Raw genomic sequence first — 18,884 nt, 5'->3', positions numbered from 1 at the left:
AAAGCGGCGAGTTCAAACACTCAATCATTGTTTCGGTTGTGAAGGAGACATGATCTGCAAAACTGTCTGTATCTGCTGTTAATTTTGCATTTTCTACGTTTTCTACATTTCCAATTTTATGGAGTTTTGCAGTTTCATTGTTCGTCCCTTTAGCTGATCTCATACCCTTTTGAGAACTCGTAGACAGTTTGTCGCTTTTTTCTACTGAAACATGGCTGTCAAGTTCCAACTTTAGGACGTCTTTGCCTTCCGATCGTTTGGAATTTTCTGCCAGCACGTTACCAGAATCATCCAGCAGATGACTGCTATCATTTCGGTGACCAGTCCTGATTTCGTCTTCATGGAATAGGATGTTGAAATTTCTGACAGTCGAATCAGCGACACTGGCGGTTAATACTCTATCGGTTGTATTTACTTTAGCTTTGCCATTCTGCTGACTTTTCTTATTGGTGCTTGCATGGAATGCGTCAATGTTCTCGTTTTCTGGCCATTCTTGAGCGTCGTTTACTGCAAGAACGTGAGCCTCCTTTCGAAGTTCAAGAGTTGTACCGCTTTTGCTAGATTTTTCACTGCGAGCTTTTTCCTGTTTTACCACAGTTTTTTCTTCAGTTGAAATAATAAACAAGACTAGAACACTCAAGAAAAGAGGCAAGGAGCAATACATTTTTTTTCAGTATTTCAGGTTATTCGAATCTTGTCTGAAGTCCTGTCTTTATGCTACAGCGCCGGACTTAAAGTTACCTTCCAGTTCCTTTGCAAACCGTATTTTACATTACAAGACATCTCTGCAGGCTTTGACAATAAGTAAAATGATCGTTTCAAATGGACACAATATTATTGTTGCTGAATTAATCTTGTATCTTATTGACACCTGTGTCAACAACTATGCTTCAGTTGTGCACTGTTCGCACGAAACAATTTTCCGGCGTCGGTCACTTCAAAAGCTTCATTTTACACACGATCGATGGTGTTTCTTGACATTTATTTTTGAATTTCAAGGCTAAAACTTTGATTATTCTTGCAATCACTTCTCTGTGAAGGAAGGTACTGTCCCGTTTTCTTCAGTTTTTTCATGCCACACCAAACCCCTGCAAAACCTTTCATGACTATGCTCTAAGCTCTAAGTAATTCGCTCGTTTTATAGGCCACAATGTCACTAATGCTCAAAATTGATTGGAAAGACGAGACAGAGATGACAAGGGGAAATTAGGATACGTTGATCTGGAAACAAGGAGTTGGTTTCATTGGACATTGAGTGTGCGTGTGCGTGTGTGTGTGTGCATGCGCGTGCGTGCGTATTTGTGTGTGTGTGTGTGTACATGCAAATGTGTGAATGTGGGCGTACGTGGGTTTGTGTGGTATGCGTAAGTGCTTGTGTGTGTGTGTGTGTGTGTATGAGTGCGTGCGCGCGTGTGTGTACATGTGTTTGTGTGTGTAAAGAGGTGTGTGTGTGTGTGTGTGTGTGTGTGTTTAAGGATATATCGATGCAGCAACATTACTAATGCTTTTGCACCAATAACAATCCAGCGGTTATCGTCATGTGTTCAAGCTTTTCTAGGGCACTGGAGCACACACGTACAAAACTCCCGAATAGTATTTGCTAGATGTTATTCCTACCTGAAATAATCAAAAAGGTCATGTCTGTTTGTGATCTCAAAATAAAGATTGTATTCCTCCTGTTATTTTACCCAAGGATGTTTGCGAATCGTTCCTGCAAACTGTGAAGTAGTGCCAGTAAATATCAGAAGGCAAATAGTACGTGCACCTGAAAGATTTAATTCAAAATTCATTAATCCAGTCTTTTCTTGAAAACACGCATTTATAGGGCTATGTGCTTCTTGAAGTTTTAAACATACTGATTCTCTGTTTGTGTGGACAGGTGGTTAAAAGAAGCTTGTTATATTGTACATATATTCAAATATATCAATGTTGTAGTCTTTCGTTTGTCTTTACGTTATATGTACCACCACTGCAATTTCTCCATGTGAGATAATAAAGTTAATTTGATTTGATTTGATAGGATTTTGATTTGATGTTATATTTCAGTCGTGAGATTTTAAATGATTACATTACTTATATCAATTAAAGTTTTCACACTAAAGGGTTCTTTTGAAGAAAAATAGCCGTAATATTAAACAGTCAGATAAAGGGAAGAAAAAATTTAACTCAGCAGGTTATTTCATCAACATCGATGCGTTGAGTTCAAATTAATTGGCAGGTTTAACGTGAATTTTAACTATTTGCATGTTAGACTTTAGATACAGATAAACTTGCCTTTCATAGTGAATTCTAACTATTTGCATGTTAGACTTTAAATAGAGATAAACTTGTCTTTCATAGTGAATTGTAACTATTTGCATGTTAGACTTTAGATAGAGATAAACTTGCCTTTCATAGTGAATTTTAACTATTTGCATGTTAGACTTTAGATACAGATAAACTTGCCTTTCATAGTGAATTCTAACTATTTGCATGTTAGACTTTAAATAGAGATAAACTTGTCTTTCATAGTTTGCATGTGTGAAACATTTTAATGAGATGTAATCATCTAAATGTTTAACTTTGCCATTCCGATGAAAGCTCCTTTAAAGACTTGTATGCATAGCACAAAGATAAAGAAATGCTCATTCGGAGATCGTTTCACCCAGGTCGTGCTAGAAAGCAAAGTGTTTTGCTTGCAGATGTTTACTTTTACGTGTCTTTGACGTCGTCTACAAAATAATTGGCAAAAACTGCCTGTCATAGTTAGCATAGACTTCTACATAGCTATTTTGCTTTAATGATTATAGTTTCTCTCTCACACACACACACACACACACACACACACACACACACACACACACCAAGGCCCTCGTCTTGATTCCCAGTCTATTGGAATCATTTAGTCAAAACTAGACACACACGAGTATACATATGCTTGAACACACACACACACACGCACCATGGCGCTCCTCTTGATTCCAAGTCGATTTGAAATCATTTAGTCAAAACTGGACACACACACGTACACATGCTTGAACACACACACACAGACACACACACACAGAAATACAAAGTAACCGTGCATAGATAGGTGCGCACAGATGTGTTTGTGGTGTGTTGAAAAACAGAGTTTTGATCATTGTTCTTTCAGCTTTCATGTAACATGCAAACTGTACTTCTAAGTTGAAAGTGAATCGTTTTCCAGCTTTATTCATTAGACATGATTCATCACATCAACACAAGCACATAAATAATACATACAAGAGTAATATTCGAAAAAGAAAATAACCAAAACAAACTCAACAAAACTATTTTAGTCAACTCAATCAACAATAAATCAAGTCACAACTGTAAAATCAAAGCAACCTACACAAACACAACGACACCCGTAATCAACCAATCAACATTCACCGACACAAACTAAAAAAAAAAATTAAAAAAAAAAGAAAGTATTAAACAAAATCTCAATCAACCCCAATCAACAATCAAACAACAATGTTATCGTAACGAGCCAAAGCCAGCATAGCATTCGCGTAAGTGTAAGCAGGCGATGACCAGAAGGGGAAGTAATCCCCAGGTTGGTTAAAATTGGTGAACTTGGTGGGAGTGGTCATGCCGAAGTGTTTCACCTTCAGTTGCTGTGCGTATTGAGACTCTGGAACGAACCCTCGCATTCCGAAGAAAAAAGGATCTTTGGGAAAATGCTGATCGTCATGGATGATGGTTCCGTTCAGGTATTCGATACGGTTGGCTGGGTAAGCGAACGGCAATGTCTGTTGAAAGCAACATTCTAAAATAAACTTCTTTTTAATAACAAAACACGCAAACAATCGCAAAAAATGCGACATTGCTTGTTATTTCAAAACAAATGATCACAAAACTGACTGCCTTACAATGATACCCGCAATGTTGGAAGATCAGTCAGTCATACACTTTATGTATTATGAGTTGGTAGCTCAGCGAGTCATATAACTTTTTACCTTCACCGAGCAAGCACGAGCAATATTACTTTAGATATTTTTTTGTTATCATGGGTTTTATGAATTTTCTTCTCTTATTCTTTTATAATTATTAATTAATGACCTATATGTGCTGATGACCAATTTAATTTCCTTTGTTGGATCAATAAAATGTTATGAGTTATGAGTTATGAGTTACGAGGCCTTCGTGTGGCCGTTAGCCCATGTAGTGCAAATTGCATGTCTTCAAGGTAGCGGGAACCCCACGACGGTATAAGTCACCAGGGCCAAGGTGCACGAGAAAATTACCTACCGGGTGGGAGCCAGCAACCGTGTCACGATTGGTTGAAATTGAGATTTGTTGTGAATTCAGCCAATCAGACCCCGCGGTTTGTTCTCTCCCGGTATGGTGACACCAACGTTTGGTTCGTGCACCTCAGCCCTGTAAGCAACAACCGTATCTGACGGACAATCCTATGAATGTATTGAGTCAGCTTACCGTGCTTCCTTTCGCGGATCCAGAAAAGAAGACGTTCCAGGGTTTGTAGGTGTCCTGGAGGATGTAAGTGTTGAGGAACTTCACTGACTTGTCCACAGTGGTCCGTACTGCGGTGGGTGTATCTGCAACGTGTTCATGTAGCGGAGTTAAATCGCTGAGGGTGACAGTGGGAAAAAAAACATGCAGTGTCACTTAATAATGCATACGAGCAGCGACAAGACTGATTAATCATTGTCACACTGATTAACGTGTTTTTACATTTAGTCAAGTTTTGACTAAATGTTTTAACATAGAGGGGGAATCGAGACGAGGGTCGTGGTGTATGTGTGTGTGTGTGTGTGTCTGTCTGTGCGTGTGTGTGTGTAGAGCGATTCAGACTAAACTACTGGACCGATCTTTATGAAATTTTACATGAGAGTTCCTGGGAATGATATCCCCGGACGTTTTTTTCATTTTTTCGATAAATGTCTTTGATGACGTCATATCCAGCTTTTTGTAAAAGTTGAGGCGTCACTGTCACACCCTCATTTTTCAATCAAATTGATTGAAATTTTGGCCAAGCAATCTTCGACGAAGGCCGGACTTCGGTATTGCATTTCAGCTTGGTGGCTTAAAAATTAATTAATGACTTTGGTCATTAAAAATCTGAAAATTGTAAAACAAATTGTTTTTTTATAAAACGATCCAAATTTACGTTCATCTTATTCTTCATCATTTTCTGATTCCAAAAACATATAAATATGTTATATTTGGATTAAAAACAAGCTCTGAAAATTAAAAATATAAAAATTATGATCAAAATTAAATTTTCGAAATCAATTTAAAAACACTTTCATCTTATTCCTTGTCGGTTCCTGATTCCAAAAACATATAGATGTGATATGTTTGGATTAAAAACACGCTCAGAAAGTTAAAACAAAGAGAGGTACAGAAAAGCGTGCTATCCTTCTCAGCGCAACTACTACCCCGCTCTTCTTGTCAATTTCACTGCCTTTGCCACGAGCGGTGGACTGACGATGCTACGAGTATACGGTCTTGCTGAAAATTTGCAGTGCGTTCAGTTTCATTCTGTGAGTTCGACAGCTTGACTAAATGTTGCATTTTCGCCTTACGCGACTTTTTTTTTTAGGCCCGACTGTGTCAGCATCATGGCACATTCTTGACTGTATTCCATTTGAAAAACATTGCCTGTAAAACCGCACTCGGTGGGTGTATCTACAATCGTGAACGTGTTCATGTAGCGATGTTTAATCGCTGAGAGTGACAATGGGGGAAAAAACATGCAGTATCACTTTATGCATACGAGCAGCTGCATGACTGATTAATCATTGTCACACAGACACACTGATTAACGTGGTGTTTTTTTTAGGCCCGACGTGTCAGGATCGTGGCACATTCTTGACTGTATTCCATTTGAAAAACATTGCCTGTAAAACCGCACTCGAAGTCACACACACAAATGCATAACTGACGATGTACGTCCGTTCCTTCCAAATACACGTCGTTTTCTTAGCTATAAACACTGCGGGGTTTTCCCCTTTAATGTGAGATAGAAGTACATTACATTCAGAGATAACACGAGTGTCAACAAATCGTAAAGTAGTCATGTATTTTTACAATGACTACACGTCTATAGCAGACAATATACTCACGCTTCTTCCAGCTGTTGGTCCTGTTGACGTCGTCGAACACTGTCCAGGTGGTCAGCAATGCGTTGATCGCCACTGACGTTGTGAACAGGCGGTCCTCACCTCGTACCTGTTGACCAGTGAGAGTTTACGGTGTAACACAGAAAGAAATTGGTTGATTCATTATTGATTTCTTTGATCATAAGTAGTGGAGTGAAGAGGGAAAAGAGAGAGAGAGAGAGAGAGAGAGAGAGAGAGAGAGAGAGAGAGAGAGAGAGAGAGAGACAGACAGACAGACAGACAGACAGACAGACAGACAGACAGACAGACAGAGACATACCATGATGGAAATGTTAAGTAAGACAATACCAACCACTGTGTTGTTTTTTGCATCGACATCACCATCTCCGAGAAAGTCATCAAAGTACAACATGTCTTGTCCCATGGCTTTGGCCTTGCTTATCACTTCTGAAGTCATATTTTTCTCAAGAGCTGGCTGCAGGGTTTTGTAGACCACCTGCATTGCCTGCAAAGAGAAGTATATAAAATATTTACAGATTCGTGTTTACTGAAGATATGTCTCATCAACTTAATTGTTGCAAAACCCCTTCAAAGCAGAGGGTGTTCTCTCTATGATCAAGATTCAAGGTTTTCTTTCCAACCAGTGCGAAGGTCAGTTTGGTTTAAACTGTAAGGCTTCTTTTTAAGCCTACTGTCTATATGATACTTACCGAGACAGTACTATTCTTGCACATTATCTATTATAGGCCGAAAAAATTGGACAAAACGCTGAGTGGGTACAATTATCTCCCATAACCATGCGCCACCGTGGATCCCAAGCACTGTCCGAGTGCTTCCCCCTTACAGGATGTAGGTGGCGCGTCCTCTTTCTTTATGAGCTGCAGACCCTCAAAAAGCCCATAACATATCAAGAGGGGAGGCGGGAGGGAAACTCTAATAGTACTGTCTCGGTAAGTATCATATAGACAGTAGGCTTAAAAAGAAGCCTTACAGTCAATATAACACTTACCTCGACAGTACTATTCTTGCACAGAATACCAGAGTGGTGTGAGGGTGATATGTAGAGTATTAAACTCCTTAATCAAAATCACTTAAATCCAAGGATTAAGATACCCAGGCAATTTTCGAACAGTACTACCGTAAAAGAAAATATACCCAAGAAACATACCTTAGACTGACGTGACCATGCTAGCAACCACTGCTGTGTGGTGAACTCAATGTCAAAGTCCAGGCCACTCAAAGCTTGAATACCACTGAGTCTACGGCAAGTGGCTAAAGCGATGAGGAACAATTAGTCTTAAAAATCAGCAACTTGATACTGATGCCTGCCAGGGGTTCAAACTCATTGCTACGCAGGAGTTTGAGGACCAGAAAGACATCCCCCTTGGGAAATGAAACCAGAGGTTTAGACACCGCTGCATTGCTAATACCCGAAAGGACATTAGCGATGAGGGAGGACCTGATCAAGTGTTCAGTTCTGCGACCAGTAGCGGCCGCAATCGTGGAAGCGATGGCAGATCTGTATCCAAGAAGAGTCTTAGAAGAAAGACTCTTCTTTTGATACACTTCCACCAGGAAGTTGGCCAAGTCCTGTGTTGAGGGATAAAGCGGCTTTATCCCCTTGGACAAGGCGAAGGTGGCCCAAGCTCTCCAGCGTAAGTCGTAGAGCTGATTAGTTGATCGCCTCTTAGCGTTCAAGGAAAACTCTACTGAACTCTTGTGCAATCCTAGTGCAAGCAGTTTGGAGCGCACAAGAGCCATGCGGTCAAGCACAGACTCTCTGGACGTGGATGAGGGAGGCATGATCGAGGCTGGAGCAGACCTCCCCCGTCCAGATCCAGAGGTAGAGGGTCTACGTGGGTGAGACCGCGAAGATCTGGAAACCACGGAGCTGTTGGCCAGTAAGGCGCGACCAAAATCAGTCTTGGTCGTTCCTGCAGATATTTTGCCAGCACCCTCGGAATCAGAGATGTCGGGGGATAGGCGTAAGCATCGAGGAGCCTCCACAAGAGAGTGAATGCGTCCAAGTGGAACGCATTCATGTCTCGAAAGGGGCTGACGTACCTGGGAAGCCGAGCGCTGAATCGAGTTACGAACAGATCGATCAGAGGACGGTCCCACCTTGCCCACAGACGCTGTAGAACGTTGTGAGCGATGGTCCATTCTGTGGAGAGAACCTGATCGCCCCGACTGAGAATGTCGGCCAGGGCGTTCAGTTTCCCCGGAACGAACTGGACTGACATCCGGACCTGATTGGTCTGGCACCAGAGCAGAATCTCCTCCGCCAACAGGGAGAGGGACCGAGAATTGGTGCCCCCCTGGTGGCGAAGGTAAGCTAAGCATGTGGTGTTGTTGTCCCCGTTGAAAATCAGAGGGGCCAAGGACAGGCCGAATGGGAGGGCCCGAAACTCGAACACCGTGCCCTCCCAAACGAACCAGAGCAGATGTCGGTACCCCAGGGCCACCAGGATGTGGAAGTAAGCATCCTGGAGGTCCCAGACATGGCCCAATCGTTTGGCCGGATGGCCAACCGGACCGACGAAGGGGTTTCCATCTTGAACTTGCACCTGTGAAGGTACAAGTTCAAGGTGGAGAGGTCCAACACCGGCCTGAACCGGCCGTCCTTTTTGGGGACGGTGAACAGGCGGGAGCAGAACCCCAGAGAAGGCTGAGAAAGGGGGTAGACCGCCTTCTTCTCGACCAACGAGTTCACCTCGTCCTGAAGAGCCTGCCATCTGGCAGGCTCTCGAGGAGGGGGGAACGTCCAAGGTAGAGCGGACAATGGAGGTTGTGACGACAGCGGTAGAGAAAACCCCGACCACACCACCCTCAAGAAAAACTGGTTGGAGACCAGTCTGCCCCACATGCCGCGGGCCCGAAAAAAGGAAACCGCCGGACGAAAGAGGGGCAACTTGAGGGGGCGTCAACGTAGGGCCGGGACTCACTGAAAATTCTGCTGGCGGGCAGGCGCAGGCTTGCGACCACCCCCCCTGGTGGTGCTGCTTCCCCTTACCTGTCTGAGCACCCTTCGTCTTGCTTGGGAACGCAACAGGCGCCTAAGAGGAGGAAGAAGGAGGCAGTGAAACTGGCTTCTTCTTCTTCTTCTGAGGCTGGGAGCTGGAGGTGACTGTAGCACTTCTCTTACTCCCCGCCGCCGTCGCCGAAGCAGCGAGGCCAACCATCAGAGAATCAGTGTTCCTCTGGCGTGTGGACTCCACCACAGAACGAACAGTGTCCGGATGAAAGAGGGAAGAAGGCTGAGGAAACGTGTTCCTCAGACTCTTCCTCATATCCGGAGGCACTATAGAAGTAGGCAGAAAATGATCACGGAACAGGGCCAATAAAGTGGACCCGTGTTCCAATGGCCAATTCTGCCGCAGACGTCACGCACGATCGCACGGCATGCAAAGCCCGATCCACTCGAACCGTGTCAAGGACCCGAGTGGAATCGGACTCTGCCCGATTGGGAGGGTCCAACAGTGTGGACAGCGTGCTCATCCATGTCAAGGCCTGTGATTGGGCCTCGACTGTGGAAGAAACGGTGGCCTCAAGATTGTGGAACGAAGCAGAGCTCAGTTCCACCTTCTTGACCGAAGGCACCTCCCCAACGAACACATCACCGTCAGTCCCACCCTAAACACTCGAAGTCTGGAAAGGGAGAGTTCGAGAGTCAAAGGGAAAAGGGAGGGACGAAACAGATTGGACACGAGGAAACAGTGGAGGTGCGCCTCCCGAAGGAAAGCATGGCACTGAACCCGCGTCCTCCCGAGGAACATAGGTCGCGTTTGCACGTGAATCTGTACTCCTCAGGCGATGTGCTGCCGCTTCCACCGTGGCACTTAGACTAGGGTGGAACGCGAATTGCCGGCGGCCGGATCGTTCATAAAACGAGCCGCCGGCAGACGCGGCGTGAGCCTCCCGCGCCCGGGCCGAAGCGGACTCAAAGGACGAGAGGGCGTCTCAGGGAAGGACGTCCTGAAACTGTTCAAACGTCCTTCTAGCTGTGCGAGGACGAGCCTCCTGCCTCTCGTCCTCAGACCCCGGGTCCACGTCCTGTGTGTCAACACTAGACGACAGACGCTTAAGAGAGGCATCCGTGACGTCAAGACGCCGCGTGATGTCTGTCATGTACTGTTGGAAAGTACGAAGCATAGCTTCGGAAGTTCCATCAGAAACCGGCAAGGGTAGAGGTTCAGTGTTAACCTCAGGGCGACCCTGATCCTCCTCCCTATCGTCCTCCGACTCACTCTCCTCTTCACTTCCCGACAACTCCTCAAAAGCAGGAGTGTAGGGAGCTTGAGGGGGAAGAGCCGAAAGCGATGAAGCAGGCTGTGAAGAAACGCCCACAGAAGCAAGAGGCCGCGAAGACCCCTGCCCCAAAGACGAAACGTCTCCAGCAGCCGAAGGGGGAGAAAAACAACAACCCTGCGACTGTTGGGTCAGCCCAGCCAACGAACCCCCGCCATTTATAGACTGAACAGGAACCCATGGGGTCTGATCAGAAAAGAAATGGTCCGGTCCGGTCGGGGGTGCCGATCCGGTCCGGTAGGGTGGTCCGGTCCGGTGCCGTACCATCCGGAGGTCCCGTTCAGCACCGAACCATCGTACCCACAGAAGTGTTCGGGTGGTTAGGTCCGGACGTGGACATACCGTACCATCCGGACCCGTAGGTCCGGTGGTCCGGTTCGGTGCCAGACCATCCAGACCAACAGAGGTGGTCGGGTGGTCCCGCACCGGACCATCCGGACCCGTAGGTCCGGACCCGTAGGTCCGGTACCATCCGGAGGTCCTGTTCGGCACCGAACCATCCGTACGCACAGAAGTGTTCGGGTGGTTCGGTCCGGGCGTGGACGTACGTACCGTACCATCCGGACCCGTAGGTCCGGTTCGGTGCCAGACCATCCGGACCAACAGAGGTGGTCGGGTGGTCCGGACCGGTCCGGTAGGGTGGTCCGGTGTTCCGGTCCGGTGTTCCGGTCCGGTCCCGTACCATCCGGAGGTCCCGTTCGGTACCGAACCATCCGTACCCACAGAAGTGTTCGGGTGGCTCGGTCCGGACGTGGACACACCGTACCATCCGGACCCGTAAGTCCGGTATGGTCCGGTTCGGTGCCAGACCATCCGGACCAACAGAGGTGGTCGGGTGGTCCGGTCCGGACCGGACCACCGGTCCAGCACCGGACCATCCGGACCCGTAGGTCCGGTCCGGTCCCGCACCATCCGGAGGTCCCGTTCGGCACCGAACCACCCGTACCCACAGAAGTGTTCGGGTGGCTCGGTCCGGACGTGGACATACCGTACCATCCGGACCCGTAGGTCCGGTTCGGTGCCAGACCATCCGGACCAACAGAGGTGGTCGGGTGGTCCGGACCGATCCGGTAGGGTGGTCCGGTGTTCCGGTCCTGTCCCATACCATCCGGAGGTCCCGTACGGCACCGAACCATCCGTACCCACTGAAGTGTTCGGTCCGGACGTGGACCTACCGTACCATCCGGACCCGTAGGTCCGGTGGTCCGGTATGGTCCGGTTCGGTGACAGACCATCCGGACCAACAGAGGTGGTCGGGTGGTCCGGTACCGGACCATCCGAACCCGTAGATTCGGTCCGGTCCCGCACCATCCGGAGGTCCCGTTCGGTACCGAACCATCCGTACCCACAGAAGTGTTCGGGTGGCTCGGTCCGGACGTGGACATACCGTACCATCCGGACCCGTAGGTCCGGCATGGTCCGGTTCGGTGCCAGACCACCCGGACCAACAGAGGTGGTCGAGTGGTCCGGTCCCGACCGGACCACTGGTCCGGTACCGTACCCTCCGGACCCGTAGGTCCGGTGTGTTCCGGTTCGGTGCCAGACCACCCAGACCAACAGAGGTGGTCGGGTGGTCCGGTCCCGACCGAAACACTGGTCCCGTACCGTACCATCCGGACCCGTAGGTCCGGGGGGTCCGGCAAGGGCCAGAGGTACTGTCCCGCACCGGACCCTAAGGTCCGGTACGGTCCCGTACCATGGGTCCCGTCCGGACCAAACCCGGAGGTCAAGTCCAGTCGGGACCCGTGGGTCCGGTTCGATCCCGACCCGTAAGCCTGGAACGTTCCGGACCCTTGGTCCGGACCATCCGTCACCCGAACACCAGACGCTAAGGAATGGCGTGGGGTCAAGACGGTCCGGTCGGAGGTGTCGGTCTGAGCAACAGAAACAATGTTCCCGTCGCCCTGACCATTCGACAGAAGTACCACGTTCTGTCGAACACCTCCACGTCCAGTAACTAGTCGGCCGGAGCGTTTCAAGAGGGACAGCCACCAGTCACACGGACGTCAGAGGGAACCGTAGTAGCAGTGGTCGTAGGCACGAAGCCTGAAACCCCTGCCCCCACAGGACCGCCCTGAACGGGGTCAATTCGCATCCCAACCCCAGCGGGGAGGGAATTCAGAGACCCCGTCATCTCCTCCGATCTCCCCCCCCAGGAGGCCGAAACTACTGTCAAAACAGCAGCAGACGACCCAGCGAGGGAGTTCAGAGGAGGACCCGTGTCCCTCCTGGCTTCCACAGCGGTGGAAACCGAGGAGGGCACAGGAGAGGCACCGGAAAAAGAAAGATTTTAATGCCAACTGCACCCGGTGTTCCCAGGCGGTCACCCATCCAAGTACTAACCGGGCCCGACGTTGCTTAACTTCGGTGGTCGGACGAGAACCGGTGTTTTCAACGTGGTATGGCCGTTGGCTGTCAAAACCTGAGTCTCTCCAGTAGCCCCTAGATCGGATTCACCAACCCCCAAAGAGGGTTGGGAATCGACCTGCCCCCGGATTCGAGCCAGGGGGGAGAAGGAAACCTTCCCCCCAGGCTCGAAACCGGGAGGAGCTGAAGCCTGAGACTGAGGGCCGGACAACGGCGTCGAAGGGGGGGAAGCCTGTTCCACTGAAGGAGAAGGAGAAAGAAGCTTTTTCTTTCCCCTCGAACTTCCCCGAACCTTCGACGGCGCAGCCCCGCCCGAAGTCCCAGGCTCAAGCCCAGCCTGTTTGAGCAAGCTCGCATTGAGCTTGCTCAAACAGGCTTTCTCCGCCCTCCCTCGCCGCAAACGCAAAGCGTTTGGGGAGGGAGAGTCGGAGCGCCGAAAGATCCCCTTCTCCGTGCGTAAAACATGACGCTGGGCGCCCGGAGAAGGGTTGCCCCCGGCAGACTCTGGTTCCGTAGAACCAGAGCCCAAAACAGGACGAGACATCCTACCTCGCCCTGTACGTACCCTTAAAGACCGAGAATTAACAAAATTCAAAGAAAATTTAGGTCAATACTCAAGTGAATGCGGCGAAACGAGAAGCAGACGACCGGTCACCACGAAGTAGGACGGGAGGCACGCCGAGTCCGCCACACAAAAACGGAGGCACAAGTTGAAGGAAACACAACGTAGCCTCAAGCCAGAAGTGGAATAACACACAATAATCCAACAGGTGATAGTCCACACAGAAAAGGAGCCTCTTAGTCCAAAATAATCCGGGAGCGTAGCAGAAACACAGCCGGTCTGACACGCGCGAAAAAAGAAAGAGGACGCGCCACCTACATCCTGTAAGGGGGAAGCACTCGGACAGTGCTTGGGATCCACGGTGGCGCATGGTTATGGGAGATAATTGTACCCACTCAGCGTTTTGTCCAATTTTTTCGGCCTATAATAGATAATGTGCAAGAATAGTACTGTCGAGGTAAGTGTTATATTGACAGGGTTTTATTCAACAATTAATAAATACCATAATAATAAGCATGTTAAGAATCAACAACAAGCTATAAGCTTAAAAGGAAGGTTTACTCATTACTGCTTGCACAAAATGACAAAGGGCAAATGAACTGTATGAAACATAAGTAGTCTGTCTGAACGCTTTTAGAATTTCATTTCGATACTGGTATCAAATAACAAAATAACAACAAATCCAGAGACCTACTTTTCATGAACTGCCTGTGACAAAAATTAGGATTCAGAACTTCCATGATTACTCAAACATGAATGCATTGCTATGTAAAAGACGAACCGGCGGAAGTGGTTTGTTTTGCTGCGCGGTCTCGAGTCGGGCGAAAGTTCTGGCAGTGAACCAGTAGAACTCCAAGGCAGAGGGGTAGTAGGTGAGCTCCAGGTCGGGGCGCTCGTACAGGTGGTGGCTGATCTGATGGGCGATCATGCTGGACGTGTTCACGTACACTTGCTGCAACAACACGCTCATTTTGACTTGACTTGATCAGTGGTTGGGGCCCGTGAGGGCCTGTTCACCGTTCCAAAGTTGATGAAAAACAAGAAATTCCTCCGAGGTAGGAAAAACACCCCCGTCAAAGGGAAATAACCTTCTCAGTTGGTGGCAGTGACTGAGTGAGAATGGTTATTTCCCTTTGACCATTAAGATGTCCCTCTATAAGTCCTTGTATAATTTTAATCCACCAATAACTCCCTAACCGTGTGTTTGACTGGTCCCAATTTTTGTAAGGACCGTCTCAGGAATGTATAGAACCTGTTCACCAAGTTTGGTGACGATCGGTCCGTTCATTCTTGAGATCTATATGCGAACACAAACACACAAACAAACAAACAAACAAACACATCGACCGAAACCTATACACACCCCTATACCGGGGGTGTAAATACACAAAAGGTGGCAATGCGCGGCGGTGTAAAAAAAAAAAAGAAGTCTATGTCACGATCTGGCAATCTGGGACACATTTAGAAGGAAGATTGTGCCAGTGTGCGTTCAGTAAGACCTGGGTGTGTCTTCTGGGGACTCATATAATGTGAAACGTAGATTGTGTCTCGGGTGATTGACGAAAGATTTGCTTGGTTCTGGCAAGCCTAATTTTTATTTGGAAACGTTTTAACGTTCAACCGTATGTATGTACGTTGTTTTGCAATCAGATTGCTGAGCATTGAGTTGCACAGAGCAAGTACTCACTCTCTCTCTCTCTCTCTCTCTCTCTCTCTCTCTCTCTCTCTCTCTCTCTCTCTCTCTCTCTCTCTGTGCTATGGTCAAAGCTGCATCGCATATCTGCCTACCCTGATGAGCGGGTCGTCCAGTATATCGGCGGGTAGGACACCACTGAGTACAGCAGAGGTGAGACCGTAAACTGTGTTTGCAGCTACTGTCACATCCACGTTGTTCATCGTGAAAGGCATGGCCACGCCCTTGTAATAATCTGTCCTCGCCTCGTCGATATTTTGAACCTGTTCAGTATTTGAAAAACAATGAGATGATGAATGATAATGTGGCCCACCCCCACCTGTCCAATTCGTTTCTCATATGACTGGGGTTTTTTGTATTGTTAATTCTTATGCACCACGTTTGGTCAGAAACTGTGATTGCTACAAAAGATTTAAACAAGTCGCGTAAGGCGAAAATACAACATTCAGTCAAGCTCAGTCGAACTCACAGAATGAAACTGAACGCACTGCATTTTTTCCACAAGACCGTACACTTGTAGCATCGTCTGTCCACCGCTCGTGGCAAAGGCAGTGAAATTGACAATCCAGAAAAGCGCGGTAGCGGTTGCGCTGATGAGGATAGACTAAATGTAAAAAGGAAGGTGCTTGTTTCAAGCGCCTTTGCCTCAAAGATCTTATCAATGTCTTTAAATCAAGGAATGACCTAGTTTTCTCTTATATTACGGTCAATTTCTACCTTTAACATAATTTGCGATCTTTTCCAAAATCAGGTTGCTCATCAGTTGGATCACAAAATGTCCAAATTTCGTCAAATGCATTGGTACACACTGCCCAGCTAAAGAACAAAGTTAAAGTTAAAACAGATCTATGAAAGATATTCGGATTGTTAAAAGAATATATATATCATTTGAGTGTGTTATTTAAGGAATTTGTTAAAATGGACACAAGGAATGCCCAAGACCAATAAGCAAAGGATTTTTTTATTTTTTTAGCGTGCCCTTTTAATTAATTAAACAATCAGATTTTATGACAAACATAGTGTCTGTGTGTTTGACTGTACATAAAACTAGAACTGGAACACACGTTACTAACACAAACTTTTGGCGCTACACGTTACATTTCACAAATGGACAATAATCAAACAAGCTAAGGATTGGCAGTGCGCCACAGAATGAACAAAACTTTTTTTTATCTCAGCCCTGGCAACAGCGATCGATTCAACAGTCTTTACGGGCAAAAATCGTTGCACTGGCCGATTTGCTTACCCATGTTGGCACCAAGGCAATGTCTTCCTTCCTATCCGCTGCCTCGCCCAGGAAATGACGCATGTAGTAGAATGTCCTGGTGTCAATAGTGTTGACGTTGGGGTCGTCAGAGAAGGGTCTGTAGACATACTGACGTAAGGCATCCAGTACTGACGTCACGTTGGTGTTCTTGGCTGACCACTGGGAAGAGGCGCCGGGCAGGTCTTTGCTCAGGTCTTTCAGCAGAGCTCCAAGTCCAAGGTTGACGAAGGTGTCGTCGAAGTCGGATGGGATGTGAAAAGCTTGTTCAAATGTGGACCTGGTGATACATATCTAATTGATGCAATGAGGGACTGCTCTGTTACATTGCAACGTGAAAGTGTGTTAGCACTAGAGCAAACAAACTCACTCTCTCTTGCTTTTTTTTTTAGAAGAGTGTTATAGTTGGGACAGCCGTATTGGCGAACCAGAAGAATCCTGGAACGAAACCTGCGCCTTGAATAATTATGTGCGCGATATAAATTGCATAAAATAAAAATTTAAACAAATTAAAAAATAAATCCCTGCGCTTAGAACTGTACCCACGGAATGCGCGCGATATAAGCCTCATATTTTCCTCCGAAAACGGCGTATGGCTGCCTAGATGGCGGGGTAAAAACGGTCATGCACGTAAAATTCCACTCGTGCAGAAACACGAGTGTACGTGGGAGTCTAAGCCCATGAACGAAGAAGAAGAAGAAGAAGCCTCATATTGATTGATTGATTGATATCTCTCTCTCTCTCTCTCTCTCTCCGAGTCTCTCTCTTCAAAAGTGTTTGTTATTTGTGAGTCTCCCTGTTTTATAAGTCAGAAGCAACAGAACTTGATACAGGGACGCCAGGACAGACTTCTAATCAGAACTTACACAACTCTCATGTATTGTCAGTGGTCAGTTTTTTTGTCCAAATAACCATTTGACGAGTGAAAAAGAAAAAGAAAACAGTTTGAGGAACTAGACAAAATTAGCATGTTTCAGTTGTGACGTCATTAGTGAACTTTCAAGCGGGAAATGGAGAAAGAAAGAAAGAAAGACAGAAAGAGAGACAGACAGACAGACAGAGAGACAGACAGACGGACAGTCAGATAGGCGTCCTACCTCATAGACAAAATAGACTCTAAGAAGTGCTCAACGTCTTTCAGCCCAATGAGCTTCAGGAAATCCTCTATCAACTTGACGGGGGCAACGTCAAAGACGCCAAAGGCTCGCAGCAGGTTGTCCGGTGTGCTCTGCCACGTCTTGGTAGTCTCGTTGTACACCTGAGGCCAGAAGTTCATCACGGAGTTCTCGTAACCCAGGTTCTTGTCGTGGTACTGGCCGATAGCCTCCAGGGCCATGCTGAGCTGGGAGTCCGTGGGCCTGGGAGCCTTGGCGTAGAAGTGGGCCTCCAGCACGCAGATAGTGATCCAGGCAGTGGCGAACATGTTGTTGTCGAATACCGATACCAAATCCCTCATGGCGGCCAGTTCTGGCGGTCCGGCAAAGTTGAGCTTGACATCGCTGGGATACAAGCCTTTGTCCTCCTGCCATATCATTGGCAAAACGTACGGCTTGTTGTGTTTCACTTGAGACTCCTGTAGGCGTTTGGCAAGTTCTTGCACTATAGCCGCAGTGGTTTTAGGATGTTCGTTCTTTGGAAGATTTCGTATCAGGTTTAAGGACGGCTCATTTTGTTGCAGACCTCGTAGCATTAAGTCACCGTTTGCAATGTTAGCACACAAAATCCCAAGAAACAAGCAACAGTTTAAAACACAGCCTTTCATCTTTACACACAGAGATTCTGAACCAGGGATTGCTAAAGTACTACACCCTCGCAGGTTTCAACAGATCATATATTCCTATTTCTAAAATCTGCTCTGCTTATAGTTCCAGTGTCAGTGTACAGTACAGAGTTCGTTGCCGTTCCCACAAAGAAGAGATAACGCTTCGAAGCTGCAATAAATCCATTACGATTTGGTAAGGGCACAACAAGTTACATTTCAATACACACAAGGCTTGGCGAACGCTTGAGTCTTTGATGCCACTGACCGGGAGGTCAAAAAATAAGATAAGTCCAGTGCCCTTCAAGTTGTTCGTCCTGTTTTGAAGTTTCTAATCAGCCACATAGACAGCTGAGTTGGACTGACGCAAACTAAGAACAGAAAAGAAACATGTTTTCCGTCGCCTGTCCGACCAGAATTAAGCACACATACACTGACTGACCTATACGTATGACATATAAGCTCTTTAAAAAATTAAAAAAAATTAGCATACGCTCAGTCGAACAAGTTTCATCTAAGCTTACTACAAGCTTACTCATATACTGGTGTATCGATCGGAAAGCCGCATCAACGCTCGAATCCAGTTAATTTTAGTTTGAATTTTATGTCACCAGTGGCAGTCATTTGTGCATTCGTGTAAGGATCAGTTTGCGCCACTGACGACACGTCATGTTCTATTCATATTGTGTTGAGACTGACAGTGGCTTAACTTATTGTAGGCTATTCAGTTTGCACAGCGAGTGACGTCACCAAGCAGACAATACTTCTTAATCTATGTTAATAAACTTGAGGCACCCGGACCCATCTTCGTAGCTCCAAACTAGTTAAACAGTGTCCCATTT

At 46.9% G+C, this 18,884-nt stretch overlaps 1 protein-coding gene and 1 non-coding gene across 3 annotated transcripts; both read right to left on the bottom strand.

Moving 5' to 3' along the window:
- Positions 1 to 3,165: 3,165 nt before the first annotated feature.
- On the bottom strand, positions 3,166 to 18,884 carry LOC138951670 (uncharacterized). 2 transcript variants are annotated; one of them, XM_070323215.1, is made up of 8 exons: positions 17,381 to 18,497; positions 16,266 to 16,563; positions 15,115 to 15,282; positions 14,108 to 14,278; positions 6,442 to 6,594; positions 6,093 to 6,198; positions 4,441 to 4,562; positions 3,166 to 3,755 (listed from the first exon to the last, which is right to left on the bottom strand). In XM_070323215.1, the coding sequence occupies exons 1-8, from the start codon at positions 18,043 to 18,045 to the stop codon at positions 3,468 to 3,470; spliced, it is 1,971 nt and encodes a 656-aa protein (XP_070179316.1). In that variant the 5' UTR covers positions 18,046 to 18,497; the 3' UTR covers positions 3,166 to 3,467. The 2 variants fall into 2 exon arrangements, with proteins under 2 accessions (XP_070179316.1, XP_070179317.1); XM_070323216.1 differs by lacking the exons at positions 3,166 to 3,755; positions 4,441 to 4,562 and adding exons at positions 5,534 to 5,655; positions 18,578 to 18,884 and having other exon boundaries at positions 17,381 to 18,413.
- Positions 12,692 to 12,810, bottom strand: LOC138954018 (5S ribosomal RNA). Its single transcript, XR_011451686.1, has one exon. It is a non-coding gene; the product is annotated as a 5S ribosomal RNA (ribosomal RNA).

Source organism: Littorina saxatilis, linkage group LG17, assembly GCF_037325665.1.
Source record: "Littorina saxatilis isolate snail1 linkage group LG17, US_GU_Lsax_2.0, whole genome shotgun sequence".
Taxonomy (NCBI): Eukaryota; Metazoa; Mollusca; class Gastropoda; order Littorinimorpha; family Littorinidae; genus Littorina; species Littorina saxatilis.
Note: the sequence above shows the minus strand (reverse complement) of the source record. Positions and strands in the feature narration are given on the sequence as shown.